This window comes from Condylostylus longicornis, unplaced genomic scaffold (genome assembly GCF_029603195.1).
Source record: "Condylostylus longicornis isolate FDR11 unplaced genomic scaffold, ASM2960319v2 ptg000002l, whole genome shotgun sequence".
Taxonomy (NCBI): domain Eukaryota; kingdom Metazoa; phylum Arthropoda; class Insecta; order Diptera; family Dolichopodidae; genus Condylostylus; species Condylostylus longicornis.
This window is the reverse complement of record NW_026577971.1, coordinates 423,720-451,655: the sequence shown is the minus strand read 5'-3', so window position 1 is coordinate 451,655 and position 27,936 is coordinate 423,720. Positions and strand designations below refer to the sequence as shown.

General features: G+C 25.5%; 1 protein-coding gene across 8 annotated transcripts in view; it reads left to right on the top strand.

Annotated features, from left to right (window-relative positions):
• Nucleotides 1-27,936, top strand: part of LOC129605783 (protein spire) — a 162,380-nt gene that overhangs the window by 38,068 nt on the left and 96,376 nt on the right. For all 8 annotated transcript variants that reach the window (XM_055515779.1, XM_055515758.1, XM_055515723.1 and 5 more), the window contains exon 3: nt 1,764-1,798. In XM_055515779.1, the coding sequence (XP_055371754.1) occupies nt 1,764-1,798 (35 nt within the window). The remainder of the gene's footprint in view (nt 1-1,763; nt 1,799-27,936) is intronic.

Below are 27,936 nucleotides of genomic sequence, written 5' to 3'. Positions count from 1 at the left end.
AAAGTTCGTAAAAGTTCGTAGCAATTCGTATGTGTAGGTACACACACGTTTATTTATCTAAATGACTTTGAACTTCTGAAATTTGAACTTGTCTGTTGGAATGAGTTGTTTCTTTTTTTCTGATTGAATCAAAAAATAAAAGTCATTTTATTTTGATATTCGATAATAAATAATAAACAGCAACAATGGCAATAACAGTAACAGAGCAACAATGGCATTAATGTATTCAATTATGATTTAAGAAAAAAAAAAAATTATTTTTATGAAAATTTATCTTTTATCGTTTTGACATTTTTTTTAATGAGTTGTAAATGAAATTTTACCAAACTGTATGAGTATTTTTTGTTTTTGTCAAAATAATAATGTAAAAAATTCAAATCGGGTTTGTCAATTTCTGTTTTTTATTGTTTAACAAAATGTCCGATTTAATAATTGTAATTCTCATCGCATATCAGATTATTTACTCAAAATATTAAAAGCGTTTACTGTAATTAATTTTTTTTTTAATTTTGAAATGAAATTGCATTGTAAATATTGAAAACAGAAGTATTTTTACTATATTAAGAGACTCTATGTTGTAACCAAGCAGAAATATTGTGTTTTTTTTATAATATCTTAATTAAAGTAGCTTTACGTGGTTGCAATCTGTTTGTACAGCTTTTAAATATAGCAAACAATGTCAGGTTATAAAACAAAAAATTGTAACAATATTCAAATATCAAAATCTGTTTAAATATTGTTATGTAATTCAAATTCTTTGAAAAATATCTGAAAAGTTCTAAAAGTAAGCACTGAGAATTTTACACATACATATGTACATATATGAGATCTCGTACATTTTAAAGCAGAATTAATTTATCATAGAGTACAATCGAATATTCCAGAAGATATGTATGTAAATACAAATTATTTCATTGTATCGATTTCCTGATGGAAAAAATTTAATGGCAGAAACCGGCCACACGCGTAAACGCTCTGTCCTCTTCTAGCCTTATTCAAGATGTGAACACTTATGTCCAAATGTATCATGTCTCTCCTCTACCAAGTTTCGTTCTCTGTTATGTTCCTTAAATCTTTTAGAGGTACACGCGTATTCTGTATTCAGGGCATTGTGGTCTAGTAGGGTCTTTATACCGCTTACCTAAAACTGTCGAAGAATGGTACACAAAGACCCTTATTGATCTTTTATTCAAAAACGAAATCACATACTCCCCGCCGACTAGTCTAGTGACTGCTAATATTATAGCTTTAAAACTCACTAGAACGTCTGCATAAAAAATCAGGCAATGTAGTCCATACATGTAATTCTAAATCACCTGCAAGCACTCCAACATATGTACCCTCGTATAGTTGCTCCATTCGTGCCGGTTCACCCATATTTTATAACCCTCCGGAACTCCATTTCTACCTTCGTTAAACAATAACATTCTAATCCATCCACCAATTTATATAGGACACCATAAAGTATCGGACCTAACGTCACCAACTCGTATCCCATACTCTCCTAAGAGCCTAATTAAATTTATTACATAAAACAAATTTAAAATTTAAAAAAAATCAAATATTGCAAAAATTATAATAATAACTTCAATATTGATGATTGATGTCTTCTGTTTTTTTCTTACACACTACTTAAAACAATTTCATCATCATTATTTACTACTTCACTAAACACTTACACTCTTTCATTTTTAAAATAAAAATTAAAAAAAAAAACATTCATGTTTAATATTAACTTGATCATTTTTATTTTCTCCTTACAGATGGTGACAGCTCTGCAGTTACATCACATAAGAGGGTAAGTGAATTTAGGTGATATAATTATACTTACATAGATAGGTGCATAATCTATAAATATTGAAATAATGCGAATTGAAAGATGAAATGAAATAATGAAGACATAAAAATAAAATTAAAGAAAAGAAAAAATAAATAATTTTTTTTTCTTCACAACTGCTCTGATGTATTTACGATGAGTGCTTATAATAAATTCCTTTTTAATTGGAGATGACCTAAAACAATGACAATCAACTTGAAAAATAACATGATTCTCGTTAATTTTGTAATATTATGTACAATTACAAATATGGTTACACAAGGATGATTTCAAACTTGATATATATATATACGAATTCCATATTGTTCTCTTCGAAAATTAGGGTATCACTTATTATATATTGTCACTTAATGACTCTATGTATATTTGTGAAATGCTATAATAAAAATCATCTGATGAATTTTAATATTATAAATTACAACATAGAAGGTGTCATATAAAATAATTAAAATATTTCAACACCTATATATAAAATCACAGTTAAGAGTTCGAAATATTTCTTAAGAAAAAAAAAACGTATGGGAATTCAGAGTATTTAAGTAGATTTAGAAGATATGACCATATTTAATTGTAATGTGTACTTGAAATTGAATATATTTGGAACTAAATAGTTCATACAATTTTGAATTAGTTTAAAAATCAACATTTTATATGAAATATATTGGTAATAGTACGTATGGGTTAAACTACTGAGTTAATATTAGTACTTAACAGAAAACAGATTATATAGGATAGGATAGACAGATTATATAGGAAAAATAAAGGCAATGCTAAACACAATTATAAGAACAATTAGCAAAGAACACAATTATAAAATGCCCATTGAAATTAACCGTTAACCTAAAACCAAATTTTTAATATCGTGTTTTTTTTATACGGTATGTTTGTTGAAATGTGAAATTTTAATAGTTTTTACAAATTAAGAAATGTTTTTCAAATCAGAAAAAGTTTTATTTTTTCCGAAACTGTAAGCTGTTCCAAATGTCTGTGAAAGCGAAAAATTAATTGTAAAATATCTCGAAAAAATTATAATTTACTCACCTAATTAAAAGTAATTTTCATTCATTATGTCAATATTTCTTTGTTCTCCTCCTAAATATATGCAATAATTAAGATTTTTTTTTTGTTATTTTAATACAGTAAACCGAATTTATTACTATAAAATTAGAGCACCTTTCACTATTTATTTTATTTTTAGTAATCAAACGGTAATGTAATCAAATATTTAAATAAAACTTAGCCTAGATTACTTGCAGATTAAACAAAAATATTTCAGTATAAAAAAGAAAATTCTACAAATATGTGAAAAATTTCCAAATAGATAAAAACAACTTCCGTTTGCTTTAGCCAATCAAAATTTTCTCTATTTAAATACTAAACTGGAAATTGGTAGCTAAAAAAAACACCTAAATAACTTGTAATCTCATTTAGTTTAATCATAAAATGGTTTTTAGGTAAACCCAATTCACAAATCATTATCACTTTTATCTTTTTTGTTTACCCAATTGTAAAATTTTTTCTTTAAAATTCAATTGTTTTAAAATTTCAAAGAAAAAATATTCTAAACGCTTTAAAATGAAAATTTTTCATAAAAATTTTGCAAATTTCACAAATACAGCTATAGATTCTATCTACACCTCAAAAACATACAAATTTAGGTACATAATTTGTACCTAAATAAATTTTACATACAAATGTAATTATCTCGGCGATCTAGATCTTAATTTCGCTTACTTATATTTATAATATAAGAAAAACTCTTAACGACCTTGCGTAATTTTCTAATTTGAAAAAAAAAAATATGTCAGCAAAAGCATAGGTCATCCCTTCCTATTTCATTCTTCCGTCATTAATTTGTAATCAAGAAATTTCTAATGTTTTTAATATTTAAGAAGCAATTTTCCAAAGTAAAACAGGGTCAAACCAATTATTGACATCAATTTAAAGAAAAATCAACTTTGTGGTCTGTCTTAGAATAAGCTGATTTTTATATGATTACTCCTATTAAATTAAAAAAACTATTTCTTTTTTCTTTTTATAACTTAATTCTATATGTATGTGCGATTTATGTACGAATAAATATGTAAGAAATGTAAGAAAATTAATAATGACTAGATGTATAAGCAAAAGCATTTAAGAAATAAGTATTTTGAGATCTTGTCCCGTTACTTATTGCTTATATATTGCACATTCTATGAATACAGACACGTGTGAATACAGGCTTAAATGTAATAACTCAAAACAATTTTTTTCGAATTGTTGTATGTAGTTGTGTACACAAGAAAATTTAAATGTTGTAATTAAATTGCATACTTTTAGGGATTTTCAAAAGGCGTTAACTTTAGATATTAAAACCTAAAATTTAAATAGTCCCGCTCACCCACGGTAATTATAGATAATTTAAATTCCTGAATTCTTCACTTTCAATAACGAAAACTAACAAAGAAATGAAACAAGATGTTGTTAGCTTCATTTTTTACTCAATTCACTTAATAGAAATGTATCCAGTGCCTTTTCTCCACTCAACAATGCAAGTGAATTTTCTTTTATTTAAAATACTTGCTTTAAATTATTTCATTCAGCATTACTTATATTAAGATTGATTTTGTTAAAAAAAAAAATTATTTGAAAATTTTTTAAAAGCAAATTATTCAAGTGAATTCTAAGAAAATACAATTTTTTTAATCAAAATTAATTTAAGATAAAACAGAAGCGTTCGTTATAAATTAGAAAAATTTGTTCTTTAAATTTGCATGCAAATATTTTCCTTTTTTGTTAGTTTTCAATTTATAAAATTGCCGTCTTCCTTCTCAAATCATTTAATTTTTATAATAAGAAACAAAAGAAAACACAATCAGTATTAATTCTGAATTCAATTTCTTTTTTTGAAATATTAAACAATGAATTTAATCTCTTTTTCTGAAAACGTCAAGGAAAACATAAAAAAATCGTGTATTTGTTTTTTTTTTTGTTCCCCACCCACATCAAATTTTGAATATCAAAGAAAGAGTAAAGGAGAGAAATATGTTTTTCGATTTTTTGTAAAATCGACAAATTTTTTGTTTAAAGTTCTTTAAGTATTTATCGGAATTTCTCCGAAAGAAAATGATTTTTGAATATTTTAACAACTAATCCGTAAAATTCAAGTTTTGACATCGGTCTCAGCTTTCTATTAAGTTAAAATAAAATCTGATATAAACTGCTAATGTAGCTTTGGAATCATCCGACAAAGTTTTAATCTAAATGAATAAATTTTTAAATGTTTTTGAGATATTTTTATCTAAATTATTAATTTTATTTCAATTAAGACAAATTTACTCGATTGCCATTATTAGCAATTTTCTACTTGTCATAATTGTCAAACTCATCTGTCATTATTAATAAATTTTGTTTATTGTTAACAAATTTGATCAATTATCATTGTTAATAAATTTATGCAATTGTTACTATTGAGAAAATTTTTCAGCTGTCACAAATGACGTCATCTCATTATTGACGTTCTGTTATAATTGACATTATATGTCAAAAATTTCTTAACTTATTAATAGGTAACTTTTTTCTTTTACATACAAAACTTAAATATGAATTTTTAAAAAAATATTTCATTGCATCAGAATTTTCATGATAGCTTTTAGCTGCAGTAACCTTTCTTTATAATTCAGTTCATAAATATACGAAAATGAAATTCAGTTAACCCATTGCAAATAAGTTTGTACAAAAATTCCTTTTTCTTCTTCCCATTTGCCCATTACCACTACATTATTATTGTAGGATCATTTTTTTTATTGGACAAACAAAAAATCTATTTTTTTGTTTCTCGTTATTGATTTAAATAACAATCAAATGATCACGAATTGTCATTTATCGTGCTTTCGTGAATTTTTCTTTGAAAAACTTTTCACAAATAAATAAGCAAGTAAATACTTTTTTTTTTAGTAAATTATAAAGTAGGAATAGAAATTTTTCATTTAACAAAGGATTCTTGTTATTTTTTTTTGTTCAGAGTTGCACAATAATTTCCCCTAAGTTATACCTATTAAAATTTATATAAATATTTGTATGTATAGTTCGGTAGCTATATGCAAAATAAATACAAGTAGTTTAAAAAAAATAATTTACCTTTTTATGTAAATTTATTAAAAAAAAGAAGAAAAGCAAAACAAATTGAAGATTTAACAAGAGAAAAGTTTAAAAAGGTCATTTTGTTTCGAACATGAAAACAAATTATTCTATTTTGTTGTTTATAGTAGCCATCTATGAATAAATTGCGGAAATAGTTTTTGATTATAATGAGTACAAAAATATTTGATAATAAAAATATATGACATAACTGAATATTTTCTTTTTTTTTATAGAATTCGAAATTGGCTTAGCTTGATGATGATTTTCGTTATAGCATTGCATTTTGTAATTTGTGTTCAAGTCTATATTTTTATTCCTATAAATTGCACAAAAAAGTTTTCCTTTCTTTTTTTTTCTTCTTTTTTATTCCAATATGCACGATTACAACTCATTAGGGGAATATAATAAGCATGTAATCCTGATGTAAACATAATATTGAATATACATAATGCTATGTAATATGAATGACATGTTAAACAACATTATATGATGCAACAATTTGGGGGATAACAACTTCTATTTACAATATTTTACAGTACATTTTAAATTGTAGTACGATTGCTTTGACAATTTCATAGATGGCATTAATTCTTAATGAAAACACAACAATGATATTAAAATACAAGTCAATAAAATTCATAAGAGATCTTTATTAATATATTCAATATTATTATGTAACAATTTTAAATGCATCAATGTATACTTACATTATAAGTATGTGAAAAATTTTATTTTGAATGGTATATCGAGGATGCAATTGGTTGTTTTGTAATTTTTTATCTGTTAACAAATTTAAATGTCACTTCCTGTTAGCGTCAATTTCTAATATTTGCTTGATTTGAATTTTACAAAAATTCTTTAAATATTTTAAATGTCTTCAATATTTGGTAATCATTTAGAAAAAAAATATTGTAAAGGTAACTGTTATCTTGCTAACTAATTATACTTCCATTCGAAAGTCAAAAAATATCGCACTTAAGGCCTGCATACGTTCATAATTGAATTTCTTTGCGTAAGGCTATCATCTTATTAATTCAATAATTATTTGGTCATTTCAATTTCAATTCTTTATTTACTATTTTCTAGTACTCTTAATAACATTGGTTTTTACGAGAATTTAGTGTGTTTGTAACATAATGTAATATAAGTATACATTTCATGGGCGGAATACCAAATATTTACCAAAACTAAAAGCCTTCTCTATTTTTTTAGAAACAACAGAAGTAAATAATTTAGATAAGAATTATCGACTGAATGGTGGCATACTTTTCGTCTTAATTTATACTTTTTTTTCATCGGCTGTACTTATTCATCGAATGGTACTTTACTAGTGTGAATTTAGTCTTAAATCCTGGGGGTTTTCATTGTGTCTTTATCTGTTTACATGTATGTGTTTGACATTATGTGCTAAATACTGAACAGTTGATTTTTCCCTTCCGCTATTGTTCTGTGTTAATACCGGAATTCGTTTGTCGTTGCCGTTCACCGCTTTGGTTCTATTTTTACACTAATGTTTAATCGACTGTTTCTATTACATGTTATATTCAATTTTAGTGGCGTAACTAAGTGTAGCAAAAATGTTTAATAAATTTTCTTTGAAAATTTTCAAAAACAACTTAGATCTATGTATAACTGAGTAAATTCATATTGAAAATAATAATTACTATTAAAAATTATGAAAATATTTTTTTTGTTCTTTTTTACATTTTAAATTATTTCAATATTGTGATAATAATTAAAAATTAATTTCCATATCTAAAGAAAAAAATTAATTCAAAAAAAAAAAAAAACTGAACATATGGTTCAAAAAATCTTATGCAATTCTTATAAAAATTTTATTACGTTTTGAATAAAAAACAAAAAGAAAAAAATATATATGACACATATTTGGCGTCACCCGTCATTATTTTGTCAACGAAATTTCATAACATTTTGCAAGTTTTTCAGTTTCCTTTTATTTTTTTCTATATTTTTTTTTATTTTTGAATTTTGATCCTATTATATTGAGCAGTCGTAATACCATTTGTCTGAGAATTGAACAAATCCATTAATTTTGACATTTTGCTTTTTTTTTTCATTTATTAATCCATCTGTCACCGCTATCATTTTAATTTGATCGAATTTTTTGCAAATATAAAAATTTTTATTTTTTTTCTGCTTCTTTCATATTTTGAAAAAAAAAAAAATTAGGCCAAACTAAATGAGAAAAAAAAATATGTATGTATATCAAAAAATTTTTGACATCTTAATTCATTGGCACAATAGTAATAAAGGAGGTTATGAAATTTAGATAAGACAAGAAAAAGACTTGTGTTTTTCTTGTAGTCTTTTTTAATTGTAATAAAAGAAATTCCAAAATGAAAGTGAAATCTTTTATAAAATTGAACTAATTTTTCTTTTTTTTCATTTTTAAGGTGTAAAAATTTTTAATGAAAACAAGAACAAAAAAAAAACAAATTGCTCGATTTTAGTAGTAGCAGCAACCTTAATTTAAAATTAAATAACTTGTACGCAAGTAAATGCCATGCCAGAGTATTCAATATAAAAAAAATAGGTGTAAAATATTTTTCTTTGAATAAAATATCGAAAAGTAATTAAAAATCGTTTTCGTTGAAAACTTTAACACCTTAAATTTTTTCTTTTCTTACATAATAAAATTTTATTTCAAAATAATATTATGCGATAACAATAAAGTAGTGTTTTATAATAAGTAAGAAAGCAATTGAAATTAAAGTGAAAAAAAAAACAAAAAAAAATTAATAAACGCCATCACAAAATCAAAATTTTAAATAAAAATGAATTTAAAAATTTTATAATTTATGACCCAACCATACAGTAGAGGAGAGATTCTCTTGTATGTAAGTACTGGTTCACTTACAAATTGGTTCTCAATAGAAAGAATTTAATTTTTTTTCAGTTTTTCAAAGACCAGCCGAGCGAAACGAAGGAGCTCTGCCTACATACCTTTTTTTGAAGAGCTTCGTCGTGTTCTTTAACTTTCATAGTTTGGGTTTTGCATTACAACGCCTTTTGCATTACTTTGTGAGTGAAAAATTTGAAGTTTGACATAAAATCTGATCTCGATAGTTCCAGTTTCATACGATCCCCTCCAGGAAATATTTAAACAAAATGTGTCAATGTCAGAGTTTTGTACACGTTTTGCGTTATTTATGTTCGTTCGTAATTATTCCATGTTCGACTGGTGTTCGTGTATGATATTTTGAGTTAAGTAATGCTTAGTTTGACTTAAAAGTGCTTAAATACATTACATCTATACATAATGTGCAAATATAATTCTTTTTTTAAAAAAATTGATTCACAAATATTTCTAACGATCATCACTAGTTTGGAATTAATTTATTATTAAGTTCAAATAATAATAGTCTACAATATAATTTTAGTAAAACCCAATCAATCTTCTTAAGTTTTTAGCTTTGTTTTTACTTTTCAAAAGCAGCTATTATATGACAAACAAAAAAAATACAAAATTAATTTTTAACTAAGTAAAAGCGCGGTCAGTAATCTCATATTCATGTATAATACTCATTTGTTATTAACCATAATAACCTTGTAGAATGTGCCACAACACAATAAGACCCTGTAGGCATTTTACTTGTCTATGGTAATCTCAATTAATTATAATGAAAGAAAAAGTTGAATTCAAATAATTTTAAAATTGCATACGTGCTATTACAGATGGCTTAGGCTTTAATTAAATTAAAACAAAAAAAAAATATTTGTATTTAACTTAGGTACATAAAATATAATTACAATATTCCGTTCGTACAAATCCATCCCACAATATAATACAGAATACTATACATATACAGATATATGTTAATAAGAGAGAATGTGACGTCATGCAATTAATTTTTACATAAGCATACTATGTATGTATATGCGAAAGTTTGTTTTCATTTTAAACTTTTCATGTTTTTGTTTTTTTTTTAAATTCCAATTCAATGTAGAACTTAACAAAAAAAAAAAAATTGCAGATTATTTTATTTTGCATTTTTGCTTAGAATGTAGATGACATTGAACTAATTTCGAATAAAATGAAGCAGTCAGTGGCTAGTAAAATCTACAATATACTTTTATAAACATACTTACATAAATTTGTATACGTATCAACATTTTGACTAAGCAATTGCAATTTTCTTTGATGTTTTATGGCTTTTAATTGACAGAAAAAATCAAATGGAATGAAGCGTATTTTAAGTTATCAAACGTTAAATTTTAAAATGTTATTATTTTAATTAAAGAATTAAATATATATGTAAATAAATTATTTAAGATTAAGAGATTAAGTACGTACGACATTCTTGCAGGCTCCCTTTTTGTAGAGAATATTTTATAGAGTGAACGACATTTTACTTGTAAATACAACGGATAGATCGTACTGCGGAGAGTAATCGTACAACGGAGAATGAACGTACTGCGGAAATTCTTAACTAATAAAAATGGTATTGCGTATGGTATTGCGTAGGCATTCAAGCCATTGAAAATTTTGGGTTACTTCTCAATGTATGTATACAACGTGTTAATAAATATTGCTGTCCTACATTTAATAAAAATGATTCAACTATTCCTCATTCTTCCACATTTCGCCTACATTTATCAATTAGTTATTCAACTATATTTTAGTTTTCAACTAAATCTAATACGTCGAATCAACCCTGAAACAATTTACTTTATTGGTAATCAACCCTCCATATATTAGATTTGTCATCGATGTCAGAATAATTTTCATATTAATAGCAAATAATTTAAATGATATTTGCAATATTTTATTCTCAAACCATTTTTTTTTAATTAATAATATCAAAATAAAATTTATAACACATTTTATATGAAATATAAATATGAAAAAAAGAAAAACTAAATTTTTATGTGTGCACTTTCTAACCAATTTCATTCTTAACAGCTTCATTCCGCTTGGATCTCAAATTAGTTTAATTAAGTTTTCATGTAACCTAAATTTTTAACATAAAAATTATTGTACACAAACACAAGAAAAAATTTTTTTTTTAGGTTTAATGAATAGCATAATTATCGTGTACCTTTATATATACTCAGTATAATTTTATTAGAATCAGCATAGTTTCGGGTACATATATATATGTATATATACATTATCTTTAATATGAGCATCAAGAAAAACGTAAATTTGTGAACAATACAACTTAATTATGCGGAAAATAAAACTAGGTTTTCCCTTATTCCACATTTTCTTTTTTATTTTCATTTTGCTTTATCTCAAAATGATCATTAATGTTAATGAAAATTTTATAATATAAAGCGAAAAAAAATTTTATTTACTGTCAACTATAAGCTATTTTCAACCCTATATTGTAGAAATCATAATATAAGAGTAAACAATTGGAAGGAGAAGAACTCAAAAATTTATATTTAGTCTGGATCCGATTAGGTAACAAAAATTTTAAGAAAATTTTTTATTCGAAGCGTCATTGAGGTTTCCAATAAAACGCTAAACTGAATTTTTACCGTTTAAACTTGTGATTCTCAACTTACCTTGACCCCAATATCTTGATTACGATTGCATCAGATTGCGCCATCCAGCAGTTTTTTTCCTTAAAAACATTGTGACACCCCCTTTATATAGCACAAATGCATCTAAATAATTAAATATTACAGAATCAAACGCTATACGGAAAAGTAGAGGAATTTAAAAATGCAGTTAGGAAGCCGATTCGGAGAGTTTTTCATCATATGACTAAAAATTTTTAAGTTTTCTTATTTTTGATTCTAAACTAAAATTAAAATATTTAATCAAAATATTTGTTATTTAAAATTATCGAAATATTTATTCTTACAATGAAAAATTTACTTTAATTGGGAAATTTTTACTATTCACATAATTTTACACTTATAATCTGAAAAATAAAGAACTATAACAGAGCCGTGGTAAAAAGAAAAAATTGTAAATGAGTTTGTAAATTAACTTACAATATCTGTTCATCTTCATTTAAATCTTATTGCTGTTGTTTGTTGTTGTTCTCTTCTTCTTCTTATTCTTCTTCTTCTTGTCTTAAACTAAAAGTCAACTTCAATTTCGCAAAATAATTATGTTGTAATATGACAGACTGCTGCACTCTATACCTAGATAGAAATTTTTTTTTTACAATGAAATTTAAAATATTTTCGTTCCCACTAAAAAAAAAATTTCAACAATCTCATAGCTCTATATGAAAAATATGGTAAAAAAAAAAATTTCATTCCATTCTTTTTTTTTCTCTCTTCATATTCACCTTTATTTGTGTAACTTGTCTATATTGTCTATTGTATTAAAAGGAAGATGAAATTTATGTTAGTTCAGAGGTTTTTTTTTTTTAAATAACTGTTCATTTATAATAAGAATAACTAAAAATATAAACTTTCTTTCCTTTAACCATAATCAGATATTTTATTTTGATGAGCACAATGATCAGTTATTTTTCTTCTTTTTTTTTTTTTTAGTTGCAATTTTCATATTTATTGGGGTGAAAAGCAAAAAAAAACCGATTCATACCTTTTTGTTTTCCCAATTTTCTTAAAAATATTTTTTCTAACTAAATTAAAGTCACGAATATTTGACATTTTTCTTTTTGAATTCAGGTGAAGTTAACCAATCTGTAAAATTGATAAATTAGAAGAATTTCACGTATATTTTACGTTGAAATTTCGTTACAATTTCATTACGATTTCGTATATATACACCACATTATTAACGTATATTCACATAAACATATAAGTATATGTAATTATTGTAAAGTATAAAGAATGTGTAATAATAATTAATGTGTTAATCTTACCAGGAAAATTTCTATAATAAGTGTAAAGGCAAAAAAATATGCAACATAAAATAGATTACAATTATATTATTTTAAGTAATGTAAGTATGTACAATATGTGCATACCAAAAGCAAATAATAATTATCACATAATTTTATGCTTAAATGTGACATTTCAAGCAAGTATACGTACATAATGTTTACTCATATGAGAAATAATTACTATATTAAATTAATTATTTAATATTTCTCTAATTATTTATTACTTAAATATTGTAATAATAAAGAAATTTCTGTCATATATTAAATTAAAATAATGCAATTTTGAAATCATAATATTTTTATTGTGATTATTTAATGAAAAATTTCAAAATTATTCAGTCGAACTCATAAGAATGTTTTTCTAACAAAATTAATTTTTATTTCATATAAGAATAGTTTTACTTATTACTAGATAGATTTTATATTATAAACTCTGAAACAATATTAGATACAGAGAAAGTTGATATACCAAATGAAAGCTCAGTTTAATGAGATGCAAGATGTTGTTGAGTAATTCAAGATTGCCCTTTTCGTTTCCTATTTTCCTTGTTTGATATTTCTCTCACGTCAGGACGTAGTTACAATTTTAGAAATAAAACTATGAGTTATACTGATTTTAACATTAATTCTTATGTATACTAATACGAAATAATTGAAGACTTCTTAAACCATAAACTTGACTTGTTGAGCATTAACAAAAGAATAAATTTAAGAATGATAAGAAAAAAATTATTATGGCATTAAATTGTCAAAATTTAAATAGATTCTCTCGATTTTCTGAATTTGTTTACCTGCATATGCAATATTTGATAATTTTTGTCAAAAGTGATAGTCAAAAATTACAGTTCATATATAGGGTGATTCAGAAATTAGACAATAACATAAACCATTGGTTAGAGGATCAAAAATGTGTAAAACTTTCGTTCCGGGCTAGGTGGAGAATCTAAAGAGTTTCGGATTTACAAGGATTTTAACGAATTTCCAAGTAATTTTTACTTGTCCAAATTTTTCTTTAAAAACTTCCGTTCCGAACAAGATAGGGGCTTCAAACAAACAGTTTCAAACGAAAGACCTAGTAAAGGGCTTGAAATAAACACATTGCTTGATTTTGTAGTTAACGTATTTTTGGAATACCAAGCATTCGAACTTTAGGAAATATGAAATTTTTTCCTTTTTTTAATTTTTTCAGTTTTTTCTAACCAGATAATTTCGTACAAAATTTTTTGAATTTTGAAATTTTTTTTTTACAAAAATTTGGCCACTTTCTCAAGCTTTAACTTAAGTCACTAATTTTTAAAAAACTGTTATGTACCTTATAGAAATCATATACACACACAAATACAAAATTCAAATTCAATTAAAAATTTGTTGCTGTAATTTTCCCTATACATCAGCATCACAATACAAAACGTTCTGTACATAAGCGTATAGGAATGCAAAAAAATATTTTATACGGGGAAATCCAACAAAATTTGAATGACCTTGAAAAAACAGTTCGAATTAAATAATTAATTTTCAATTTTTTTTTTTTTTGAAATATTTTGCAAATCATTTAATAAACACCTCATTAATTTCAGTAAAAATTAGATTAACCATAAGTACTTCTCTTATATTGCAAAATACATAAATTATCTACAATTATTATTCTTTTAAATTTTTATTGAAAATTATTCATTTGATACTACATACTTAAGTAAGTAAGTATTTCATATTGTATTATAGAAAAATATGTAAATGATAAATTCTAATAAAATTATAAAACTATGAATTTCCGCGTTCCAAAGCATATTTTAATATTTTTAACACTACCACACATATACACACTTATACACACTTACTTGTCTATGATTTAATTTTTACAATTTAATTTAACAATTTCTTAAAGCTATAGTTAAATTGTACTGTATGCATACTAGTTAATACTAGCGGATTTGGTGAATAACCTAGAAATTGAAATGTTGCAAAAAATTATTATTATTATTTTTTTTTTCTTAAACATAAACCATAATCTTATACATATACAAGCATACATACATATACGTATATTTTTACTGTGATAATAAATCTTCAATTATTCTAAAATTTTTATTGAGTATGTATGTATAGAAAAATAACTTGTTAAACGTGTACGCAAAAGCTAAAATTTAATAATCTACTTTGTTATACATGTGCATGTATATATGTTATACTTGTGTATAGCTATGAAATCTAAGTACATATTATAATTTAAAACATAAGTAATGTATAGGAAAAGATTAATGCATACTAAATTATAAAATAAAAAACTTGTAAGCCTTTAGCTTAGCTTTAAGCCCATTACAATAAATTTTATAATACTTATTTATATTATTACTTAAAGCAGATAATATTTCATTCACTCTAAAAAGAACTTCTAAAAATAATATTATATTTACAAGTTTAGATTATATTTTATAATATATATGTATATATTTAGATAAATTTAGAACAGATCTGAGCTTAAAGGCGTGTTAGATATTATTTAACTTATGGCAATTATTGAAAGAATTGTTAACTATATAATATGTAATTTAAATGGAAAATAACTCAGTTAGTTTTCAACCATTTAAGATGTAAAATTCTCTTTGGGTATTAATTATAAATTAGAATACAGTAATGTCCCGTTAATTGAACGTTGCTTTTAATGGCGTTCGTAGAACGAGTTCAAATTTGTATATGCAATTATGTGAAGACACGATTTTTCTCTGTTAAATGAGTGTTACCTTTCGAATTCATTTGGTTTATTCTTCCTAAAACATCCCAGTTCATTGGCTCTCTAAATTTTCGGTCAATTGAATTATCTAGAGATTACTGTATTTTTATTTGTCAATATTCTAGAAAATTATACAATTAATTAATATTTTTTCGTCTTCCGACGTTGGCCGAAACAAAAACATAAATTACATTTTTTTAAGCATCTTCACTTCATATTGCCTTTCATAAAATATGTAATTAATTTACTCAAAACAAAATAAAACTTCCTTCACTTCCTCAAGTGGTTTTTTTTGTGTAATTTTACTCGCAAAACCAATTTATGTTTATAAAAAAATTGCACACACATAAGTACTTTTAGCAAGTAACTGAATGAAATATTAACAATAACCTTCTTTATATATATGTAGATATGTACCTATGTACTCATATGAATTTTGCTTTGCCACATTCTATAAAATTTCAGTGGCCTCATTTTGATTTTGAATGAAAAATTTTCTTCGCCTCGTTAAAATTAATAAAATCTTCTTTACAATTTACAAATCAAAGTGTAAAAATTTTAAAAACATATTTGCAACAAAACCTTATACTTATTTGTGATTTCAAACATAACACACATTTGCACTTGAAAAGGAAAACTAACTAACTGAAGTGAAAGACTATAAAAATGTAAATACACAATTTTGGAACATAGTTCTGGTTTCAATGCTTATGTTTTCATTTACTTAAATAATTAAATTAGTTCACTGGTTATAATAATCGGGACTGCAATCGAGCTTATATTCTAAAATTCCAAGGTCCCCAACTAAAAATTTTGAGCTGCTATACTAAATGACTTTCTTGCCTTCTAAAAACAAAAAAATTTGTTCATACAAAACTCAAAAATTCCATATTTCACTAAGTTTTTTTTTTCATTTGGTGTATTTACAACGACTGTGCCCCTATAGGTATGCATTTCACAAAATCTCGATTTTCATTAAGTTCAAACTTCTTCTTTCGTCTTCTATAAGTTTCAAATTATCAAAATTTGAATTTCAACAGTGTGAAGCAATTTGTTTATAGGCACTTTCTCGCTACCACAAAGAATAATTTTACACTAAACACCATGAATGGCCAAAACCCGAAAATATATAACAGGCATATTTACATATATAGTAGTGTTCTTTCGTGATCATGTATGTTTAAGTATAAATGTGATCATGTGAAATTTATGAATGATCAAATAATTTATGTACTTCGCATCAATAAAAAAAAAAATAGCACATATTTCTTTAAGGCGTCATAAATTTTATTACAAAATGTGACAATTAAAATTAAGTATTTATGCAGACACTATCTTGTCAGTATATTGAGTACTCGTACCGGCAGTAATAAGAGTATGTGTATTATAAAAACATAAAGAGAAAGGAAGAGAAAATTAAAAACAAATTTTATTTTTTTTAAGATTTTCTTTTCTCTTGGTTTTTTTTCCCAAGAATGTCGTCATTTTTCATTAGGTCGTTAAAATTCAACTTGCATGTCATTCATAAAAGAAAAGATCATGCCGTCATTAAAAAAAAATAGTAAAAAAGAGAAGCTAAACAATTTTTTTGACTGTAAAATCATTTGATTTTTTGTCTATCGTAACACAAACGCTTCAGTTTACCTTGAAATTCCGATAATTGATGAAATTCTTTGATAGACACCTGATGATTTTGACAATAATTTCAAATTGCATTTTGGTTTCCGTCATTGTTGTACATTTGAAAATAGTAAATTTTAGCCAAAAAATAAATACTCGTAACACATAAAAAGGAACAAAGGCAACCAAATCTGAAACAGATTTGCAAATCTGGTTTACTGCCATCTTAAATTTATTACAAAAATTTGAAACCAATCTCTTTCTCATTTGATAGTATCTCTCATTCTGCCTTAGCTGATTTTGATATGATTGTGTTTTAATTACTGTCGCCGCCGTCAAGACCTAATCCACTTTACTATAACTTTTATATTTCTTATAAATCATAAATTAATTTAAAAAATCATAAAGACAATGAAAATAATAATTGACACATTCACTTTTCAATAAATTTATTCGAATTCATTCGATTTAATTTTTAATTTTATTTAAAAAATTTAAAAACATAAAATTGAAGTAAGGAATGTTGAAAAAATGCCATGTAACACAACACAACTTTGGAAAATATGCGTAAAATAAAATTATCAAGGTAGGAACATAAAATTATTGTCATCATTTTAATGACACACATGACAGCACATAAATTGTTAAATTTTACAAATATTTAACACAATTCCCTCTTTAGCATATACTGCAAACATATGTATTTAAATAATTTTTGCGTTTATGTATGACATCTATTGATATATAAATTTTGAGTAGCTATGAAACGAATATCATATGCAAATATTTGATTAGTACAATTACATAAGTATATTTTGCCTGTCTAGAGCAGTACTACCGTTTGACACAATTTGCAAATTGTTCACAATTTGCAAATTGTTCGGGAGTGCAAATTAAAAGTTGATGTTTAATTTCTATTCAAATTCACGGAAGACAGAAAGTATAAAAAACACTTGTAACAGTTTTAGTAGCAATGCTCTGTCTAAATGAATAAAATATATAGAACATAGAATTACTACGCGCGAATCATTTTAAAACCGTTAACTACTTACTGTGCAACAACGAGGTGTAGAATCTCGTGTTCAGTTCGCAACTGGCAGGATATGCAAATATCTAATCTCAGACAACTTGTTTGACGAATATATTTTTGGTTAAAAATTGGTATGCACGCACATTATGCACACTATGTATGTACAGGCGCGGGTCTAACTTGTTTGGCGCCCCAAGCTGTTTCCAAAAAGGGCACCTCCCGCCTTCCGCTCCCGTTATAATAAAATTCCGCATAATAAATCACTTTCGTATAACTTTCGTACAATGCTGAATGCTAGATTAATTATAGAATTAAAAGCGTGAAATTAAACTTCCAGATTTTTCTTTTGAAATGTTTGTATATCTTATTTTTCAAAATTTTTAATGGCACCCTTATTTTCTGGCGCCTATTGCAAATGCATACTTTGCATATATGGTAAATTCGGCGCTGTGTATGTATGTTTGTATTCAAAATTGGATTTTAACCTTATTTAATAAATATTATGATTAAAAAGTGATAGCATAAATGTGAAGGAATTTAGTTAAAATATTAAAAAGATTGTTAAGAGAAAATATTGAAAGTGACTGTACAAAAACAATTTTTGCGTACACATGCATACATAATTACATAGATATGTGCATAAAATCATCAAATTTAATTTATAGGGTGTATTATAAAATATTTTAGGGTGTGTGCAAATTATACGAATTCAAGAAGAATGCTATTAAAATACTATACTTAAAATTCATTTGAAATTGTCTAGTAAGAGCGGGGACTTATTTGGAAATTTTTTTTAATTATTTCAGTAAATCGTTATCTTTCGTACGTTATTTATCAATTAATACTTTCATAATAACTAAGCGGTTTTCTTAAATAAACAAAAGCAAAATGCTGTCAATTTTTCATCTATAATCTTCACAATTAAAATTAATAAATTTTCAGAAATTATATGCGATCTTCATTTTATTTATGCGATGACTTTGCTAGTCATATGATTAGCACCATCATTAAATATCTACAGTATATAAGACAGGTATTCTGTAGGCTTTCTTTTTTCACATATTTTTATCTGTTTTTTTTTTTCGTTTTCTGACACAGACATCATGTCTGACTATATCTGACTTCAGAAAAAGATTAAAAAGCAAAAAAAAAAACATTCTTAATCAAACTGTAAATTTACAAGTCAAGAATTTTGAAAACTAGAATCAAACCTTAAAAAAAAGTGGAATTATTGTATCTCTTTTCCGAATCTCTAAAAAAAATTCTTAAAATACCGCTATATCAACTATCTCTTTCTATCTAGCAAAATATTCGTGTTGTTTTTTTTTCTATTTAATATTTAGATACGGTGATTTTTCCTATATAGAAGAAAAACTAAACCTGCTTCTCCTTTAATTTTATTTTTTCTGTTGTTTCTTTCTTGCTTTTCATTGATTACTAACTAGATATTTATATAAGAGAAAGAAGAAAAATAATATTTAATCTTTAATGATTAAGTGTAATGTTCAAATTTAAAATTTGAAATGTATTATAAAATTGATTATTCATTTTTAATATTGGAAAACTTTATCGGAAAGGTTTAAAATAGAAGTTAATTTCAACGGCCGTGGTGTAATTTTATTGTTTGAGCAGTATGTTGTCATTAATATTGTGATAAAACATGATTTGTTATTTTTCTAGATTTGTGGAGTTTGATGAATATTTGTGGTTTCGATACAATTGTTAACTGGCAAAATTTCATTTTATAAACACTTTTCATCAGATATATTCTCTTTGAGAGAGAAATGACCAAGGAAAAAATAAATGCAACACTTCTTAGACAGAAATATGTACGTTTTTCAAAAGGTCGATAGTCTTTCTTTACTATATAGTCAAGTCAAGATTAACTATTAAATATATACATAAATTAGAATTCGTTTTAAATGTTATATAGCTTTAAGCCATGTAGCGGTGTTTTCACTTTTATTCCGTTGCCGTCTGTTCGAAAATTTATCAAAATAATTTAATTAAGACGGTCAGTTTCTCTAACATAAAATCAGATCCATAACTATTCGATTTACTAACGATGATCACCCTAATCTACCATAGGTGGCGTAATAATAAGAAAAATAATTCGATTCCCAATATAAACATGCTACAAATTGAGTTTAAGTGTCCCAGAACTGACAAAATCTACTTTTCCAACAACAAAATAACAAACTAAGTCCATCTAAAGTATGTATGAAATTCTCCTTAAACATTAATACTTGTGCACTTTTCTACACCCAATTTCATGTACGATACTTATATAAGTACATACAATTTGGGAGAAATAAAAAAATATGTATGGGCATGTTTGTATGTATGTCGATGCATAAAATACCTGAAATACTAAATAAATTTTTAAAACGGCTCTTTCATGTTTCTTTTTCTGTTAATAAATCGTGACTCTGTTGAGTTGCACCTAGAATCTTTCCTTTTTAGAAGAAAAAAAAATTTTTTTGTTAAAATGTCTTTATGAAAATATAGTGGATACTTTTTTCTAAAAAAAAAAACAAAAAAATTTCCAAACACACACAAATTTCAAATACCTTACAACTCCAGATATTCATGATCATCTAAAGAATATTTTACTTATAGCGATTAAAATACGAGTAAGAATAATGTAGATAAATGTGTTTGTGTGTATGTGTTTATAAAATCCTAGTTCCAGTTAGTTTCTTTTTTAAAAAAGCATACATACGTATAAACATCCACACATCACTTGCATTCATATATGTAAGTATTCACTCATGCTTATTTACGGGCAACATTCATTCATTCTATAAGTTTGTTTAGAGTAAACACAAAAAGATAGAGAAGGAAAAAAAATATTATTGTCGCCTAACCGCCGCCATCACGAATAAAATAAGGAGTGCATTTTTTTTTTTGTTTTTTTTTTTCACTCGATTTTTCCACCTATTCTTTTTAGATTTTTTTGGTACATGTCGTCTTATTTTTCTTTTGTTTATCGAATTTCAAAGTAACAAAAGAGTTCTTCTAGTATCGGGAGTTTTCTTAAATCCCGCGAGCATATTTTGAAATATTTGTGAATAAAAGAAATTTTTATACCCAAAATCACAATTCTTTAATGTTAAATGTAAGCATATTCAAACGTATTTGTTATACTTAGGGAATATGAATTATTTTCCTGTAACTTTAAATTAAATTTCTTTGTGCCATCTATACATTTGAATAAATAAAAAATATTGCATGCTTAGATTTCGATCTTTTTGGCAATATCAATTTAAAAGTCAAAAAGAAAATTTTATCGTGTTTATTAGGGTTTTCCAAAAATTAAAGTATTGAAATCTGACAAAATATCGAAAATTTCAAAAATATATTTCAGAATCGTTGTGGATACCTGCCACCTAATTTTTTTAGCCAAGAAATATGCAAGCGTTACAATTAGAACTTAACCGTCTCAATATTCTAGAAAATTTAAACAAAATTGTGCTAAACCTATTCTTAACTTGATAATGTTTTTGGAAAACATTGTCTTGAGAACTTGTTCTTACTTAGAAAACGAATATATAAGAAAAGAGAACGGTATTTTTTTCTCCTGATATAGACACAAAACATTTTTTTTCTCTTTTATACTTTTTTTTGCTCCTCTTTAATGTTCATAGGTACTTAACTAAAATGAAAACTATTTATTATGAAATAAAGTCTTCATTGTTGTTATTGTAGAAATGCATTCGGTTTTTATAAGTAGTACGGGCAAGTTTTTCTATTAAACTATTTTATTCTATTGAAACAAGAAAAACTAAATTAGAAATTGTAGAAAAACAGGTAAAGTCGATAATATCTTTCTTTCTGTAAAGATTTTACTAAAAACTTACACCGGGCAAAAAAAAATTAAAAATAAAAGTTTGAACTATGTATGTGTGTATGTAGGTATGTTCTACGAAAATATGTCGTTTCAATCTTGATATGCGTCTTGTGCTAAGACGTGTGCCTAATAGTACTGTGAGTGATTTGTATTTTTCCTTAGTGCTTATGTTTAACAGAAAATAGAATAAATAATTATTTGAAATAGAACAAAATTTGCTTTAGTATAATCTGGAAATTACTGAAATCAAATTCTAAAGGGCTCTATTGTTTAGTTATTGGAACAATGACGATGCCTCGCTTTCAGATTGTAAAAAAAAGCAGTTTTTGTTTTGTATGCTGTAGCATAAAAATTTTGGACAGTATTGTATTTACAATATGAAACGGACTTGAATTTTAAAATTGTCAAAAGCGTATGTTTGGACATTCGCATATGATATTAAAGCTTTAAAAGCTTTCTTTGAATTTCATTTAAATATTTAGGAATTCGAGATTTTGTGAGTTGGATTCCCTGTATTTGTACTAAATTTTCCGTATTAAGTAGAAAACGGGTAGCAGTTTTCAATTGTGAGTTCTATTTATGGATTTGTGACCCACAAAGTATACTGATTATAAATATGTAAGTCAAAAAAATGAGAGCAGTATAAAAGTTGCTTTGATAGTAAACCTTTGATGCCTAAATTTTACGTGTTTATTAACAGTTAAACGGTATAACTGCATGTATTTTTAATAAATTCAATACAAAATCACATTAGCAACTCAAAACTTTTCTATTTTCCACTATGTACTCGTATATATATATAAAACTGAGATAATTAATAATAAGTATATGGTATTTATTTACATTATGTAGATTCCCAAAAAGTTCATTCTATTAAAAACACAATCTAGTTGAACAATAGATTAGAAAATGAATGCGTTTTCTCTCATTATTATGTTGTTTATTTTATTTGACATCAAAATGTTATTAACTCCTTTCTTCTGTATACGGTTATAAATATACAACATGCGCATTGTATTTTTAATATAGAAGTTATTTATACTTTTTCCGTATTTTGATCTAAATTTCTTTTTTTTCTTTTTCGATATCACGCTGAATATAAAAAAGTCATGACTTTTAAGTTTTTCTATTTTTTTTTTCACCCTTTGCTTTTTAATGTTCGTTACGCTTAATACCGCAACAGGTATATATATGAAATGAATTTTATATTATTGTACTTTATAGACTTTTTTTTTTATTTTTTATACTTTGAATAGAATTAGATTAAGAAAAACATACTTAATTCAGGAAAAAAAAAATACAAAAGAAAATTAAAATGGAGGTAAATAGAAAATTTTCTCTAAATACGGTATTTCATATTAGAAATAACTGTAAATAAGTTTATTAAAATAGTGTACATTAGCACCAACAATATTGTGAGTGAATGTTTTTAAAGATAGAAAAAAATTCCCAAAGGCAAAAACACATTTTTGTTTTTTTTTTTCTCTGTATAGTATTTATGGCCCTTTGCCATGATCCAATTACTATTGTATGGAATATGGAAATTTTAAAAGTACACAATATAGAATTAGGGATCGCAGAATTTTAAATTAGTGATGAAAGTTTAAAAAATAATAGTAATAAAGCCGACAATGGTTCTATTACAAAACTTCACACATTAAATCGAATAATTCTTCTGATCAATTTTTATATTTGAATTTTAATTATAATTAAAATATATTTTGTTTTTAATTTTAAATTGACCGCAATTATATGGAAAATATTCTTGGAACAATAACGAAAAAAGAAAAAGAGAGATGAAATTAAACGAAATTTCGATTTAATTAAAAAATTAAAGCAAATTTTATAACGGTATTCTTATAAATTCGTGTAACACTTATTCAGATGGGGTAACCGTGCACCGCGACCAAAATAGAGAACTACCGCACCGATTCCGTCGGAGTGAGTACGTAGTTCCACAGTAATTCCCTTCCCAGAAGGTACACTGAGGTCTTCTCATTTTACCCACAGGATTTACAAGTGCTCTCACGTGGTCTACCCTATCCCTATCGAAGCCCTGGAAGGCACTTCCAACGCTCCGAACGCTGCCTGCCCATTTCCTTTCTTAATTTTCCAAGAACCGTATGTGATTCGATTCTACACAAGGGCTTCGACCCAAGGTGTACTAGCCCCCTTCGTCGTACATACTGAAAATAAAATCACTGCTCTGATGGCAGTCTTGACTGTCCGACATGATTAAGAGATTCAATTCTTATAGACTAAAATTATTAAAATAGTGAATCAATACATACCTTATATTTTAGATGACCTATCATTGACATTCATGTTTTTCAAAACGGCAACTCTTTTAATTGATGACATGACGTCAATTTCCATTTCATGCGATGAAATTTTTATTTGACTGCGAAAAATTTGGAAACAAGGTGTTCACAATCTATTAATGGCTGCTCGCAAATTACAAATTCGAACATTATACTTAATGGCGCAGAAAATGTAGCATCAGTGGTACAGTATTTATTTCGAATTTTACGAAATTTTTATCTTGCTATAAAACAAAGGGTGACTAATACAGTAAAAAAAAATATTAAAATATCAGGCGATTTATCAGACATTGTACACTTGAAATAAATTTAAATTTTTAATACGATTGCATAATACAAGATAAAGTGAAATTATTATCCCCAAGTTCAGGGAAAAAATTTTAATTAAAATGACCGCCAAAACAATTTTCCTAAACAAAACAAATTTAATTTTGATATCAGTTTGTTCTTTTGATACTCAAACGTCATTAAAATAATAAACTTTTGCATAACAAATATTTTTATTCCTTGATATACTGCATTTTTTTTTTGTTATGAATTTATGAAATTACCAATTGTATACTACGCCTTAAAATGCTTAATAAGCTTTGAGCTTTTTTGGGCTTCTACTAAACAAAGCGAAATATTTTTCACAAATAATAGAATCAATTTAATTCGTACTTTTTTTTTTGTTCAATTTTAAAGCGCATTTATTATAAAAATAATTTAAAATTATTTATTTTAAAAATCAATTGATTTTAATAAAATTTTATGCTTAAACACACACATATACATAAGAATATTACATAAATTGAAATAAAGAAGAATTTTTTTGACACGTTTTTCATCGAAATTCTGTCTGTCTGTTCGTTTACTTAAAAATTTCATTTTTAGCAATTTATTGTGTCAAAAATCGTGTAAAGTCATATATGCATTACTTCCTCCACCACCGTATACAGGGTCATACGGTACTATTACAACTTGAAATTATTTTTTTCCAGATCTTCTAGTCCCCCTATATTTTTCTGCTTTTCCAGACAGAAAAATTTCAGTTTTTGGAAATTTCTTTTTTTTTTAAAGCGACCCCTTAAGCCGGCTAATTTAATTCAAATATGCTAACGCTTTTTCTAAATTTTTTTCCTCCTATGTGTATGCAATATATTTAAACACAATTTAAATAAACAACTTAATTAAAACATTTTTTTTTTAAATTATGTGCTATTTGACAAACCATTGATTTGATATTGAATATTTATTTATTTTTATATCATTTTCAATATAAAAATTCTTTTATACCAATTACTATTGAAACCTTATATTTTATGGTTTGCTTTGTTATAAAATTGAGTAATACTTAAAATTATCGTACATCATACACATATCTACATACATAAACATGCACCTTCATTATTATATTGTGGCATGCAAGTTATGTCAGAGAGAAAGCATTATTATTATTATCTACATAAAAATGAAATAGAATCACAAAGTCACATTAAACATTTCTAATATACACATACATACATGCATAAACATATATATTTTATACAACTTTTGTGGTCTGGTCTAGACTCACTTCTAGAAAATAAGAGCGACTATTATATATAAGCATAATTTAATGCACATAATTCATATTTATTTTATTAAATTTATAATGCTCATGTAAATGTACAAAAGTATGTATGTACATATAGATATGTATATGGCTTAACATATTTAATTTACCGCAAAACGAGATCATAATTTCAATCAATTCTTATGTGCTGTGCACAATCAAACTATTTACGTTCTCGTTACTTACAAGTACATGTTTTATATATGTATATATGTACTTATATAATTTTGATCAAAAAATATTTTGTAGTCCATGTTTCGACGTGAAAATAGGAAAGAGATACTTAAAAACCTGTCATGAATATGTTTGATTAACAGATATTGTGAAGAACAAATAAATTTTAGATTACTGAAAGAACTACATCTGGTGAATAAGCGGGATTCAATAGGGCTTTAAATGACATACCGATCAAACAAGGGGGAGTAGAGGGCATTGTCGTAAAGAAAACGATTCAAATGATTATTGCTGATTATTGAGTTCAGCACCACTGCTTTCGTTGGTTTGAGTATACAATACCATTGTTATACTACCGAGTACATAACATTATTTTCCGATCTTAATGGTTTAATGTTACCGGCAATGTTGATGACTTACCTATATCAACCCTAACTTATTTATGCTTTTGATTCTCATCTTGCCATAGTTTTCTGAACCCCTTTTTAATAGAAAATTGAAAAATTCAATAAAACAGGTAGCTTTCTTAAAATTACTTTTATTTACTGTTATTTCCAATCAGGTAAAATATTAAAATCTTATCTTTTACTGATTTTCTTGCAATATTAAAAACACGTTTAAAACCCCAACAAAAAACAATCATTTAAAAATATTATTAAACCTTAATTGAAACCAACAATTTTTGTTTTACGTTTAATTTGCTTATTTTTATATTTTCCAATAAAACTCGTGCATTGTATACTTTTTGCCCCAAGTATATGGCGTCATAGCTTTGATTACCGAAAAAATACGATTTAAATTAAGAAATAAATTTTCGTTTTATTTGAATTTAAGAATAAATGAAATTGTAATACGAAAAACAAAAATATTTTCACATAAAATTTCATTTTTTAAAATGTTGCGACTGTAAAAAAAATCAAAAAAAAAAAATCAATTTTAAAATTTACATTGTTTTGTAGGTGTCATAATGTCAGTTACCCCATTCGAAAATTATTTATAATTTTGAATTAATTTTTGTTTTTTTTTTTTTTTGCATTAAACAACCTGTTTCAAAAGAAAAAATACAGTACAACACTGTCAAAAATAACTCACTCTCTTCAAGCAAAAATCTCTAGTAGGAATAGTGCCACAAGTCAAATAGAAATGGTCTAAAACAGTGATTCCCAAAGTGGTCTATGTAGACCTCTAGGGGTCCATGAAGACCTGCTCGGGGTCTATGACAAAATTTGAAATTAATTAAATAAGTTTTCTATCTTTAGAGAAAAAAGTTCGGGAGCCTCTAGTTTAAAGTTATCTTGTGTCGTAGCTCGAAATAACGTATTAAAAGATATCGCAGCTCGAGGACTTAGTGTATTAGCCTTTTGTAGAAAATTAAATTTCCCTTTTCTATTAGAGATTTTTAATAAATTAATATTAAAAAGCAATTTTTTAATTGCTTTAAACCGGGGTTTTACTCCACTTTACGCAAAAATCATTTTTACGAGTGTTAAACCTTTTAAAAAAAATTATAAATTGATTTTTGTTTAAGTGTTAAACTAACAATAAAATGACACCAACTCGCTAATAATTTTCATTTTCACTTTTAATTTTTTTCATTTTAAGCAAAAATACCTTTTCTGTTTTTCTTTTAATCTTAGTCATTTTAAAAGATCAAAAATATTATTTTAAAAGTTAAGAGAAAATTAAAAAAAAAAACCAGCGACTAAATTCACTTTTATTAAAACACTGTTGAAAAATCCAGGAAAAATTTATTAACAAATAATCCAATTTATAATCTTAAATAAATATAAAAAAAAACAATAAATTTATAATCGAATAACTGTA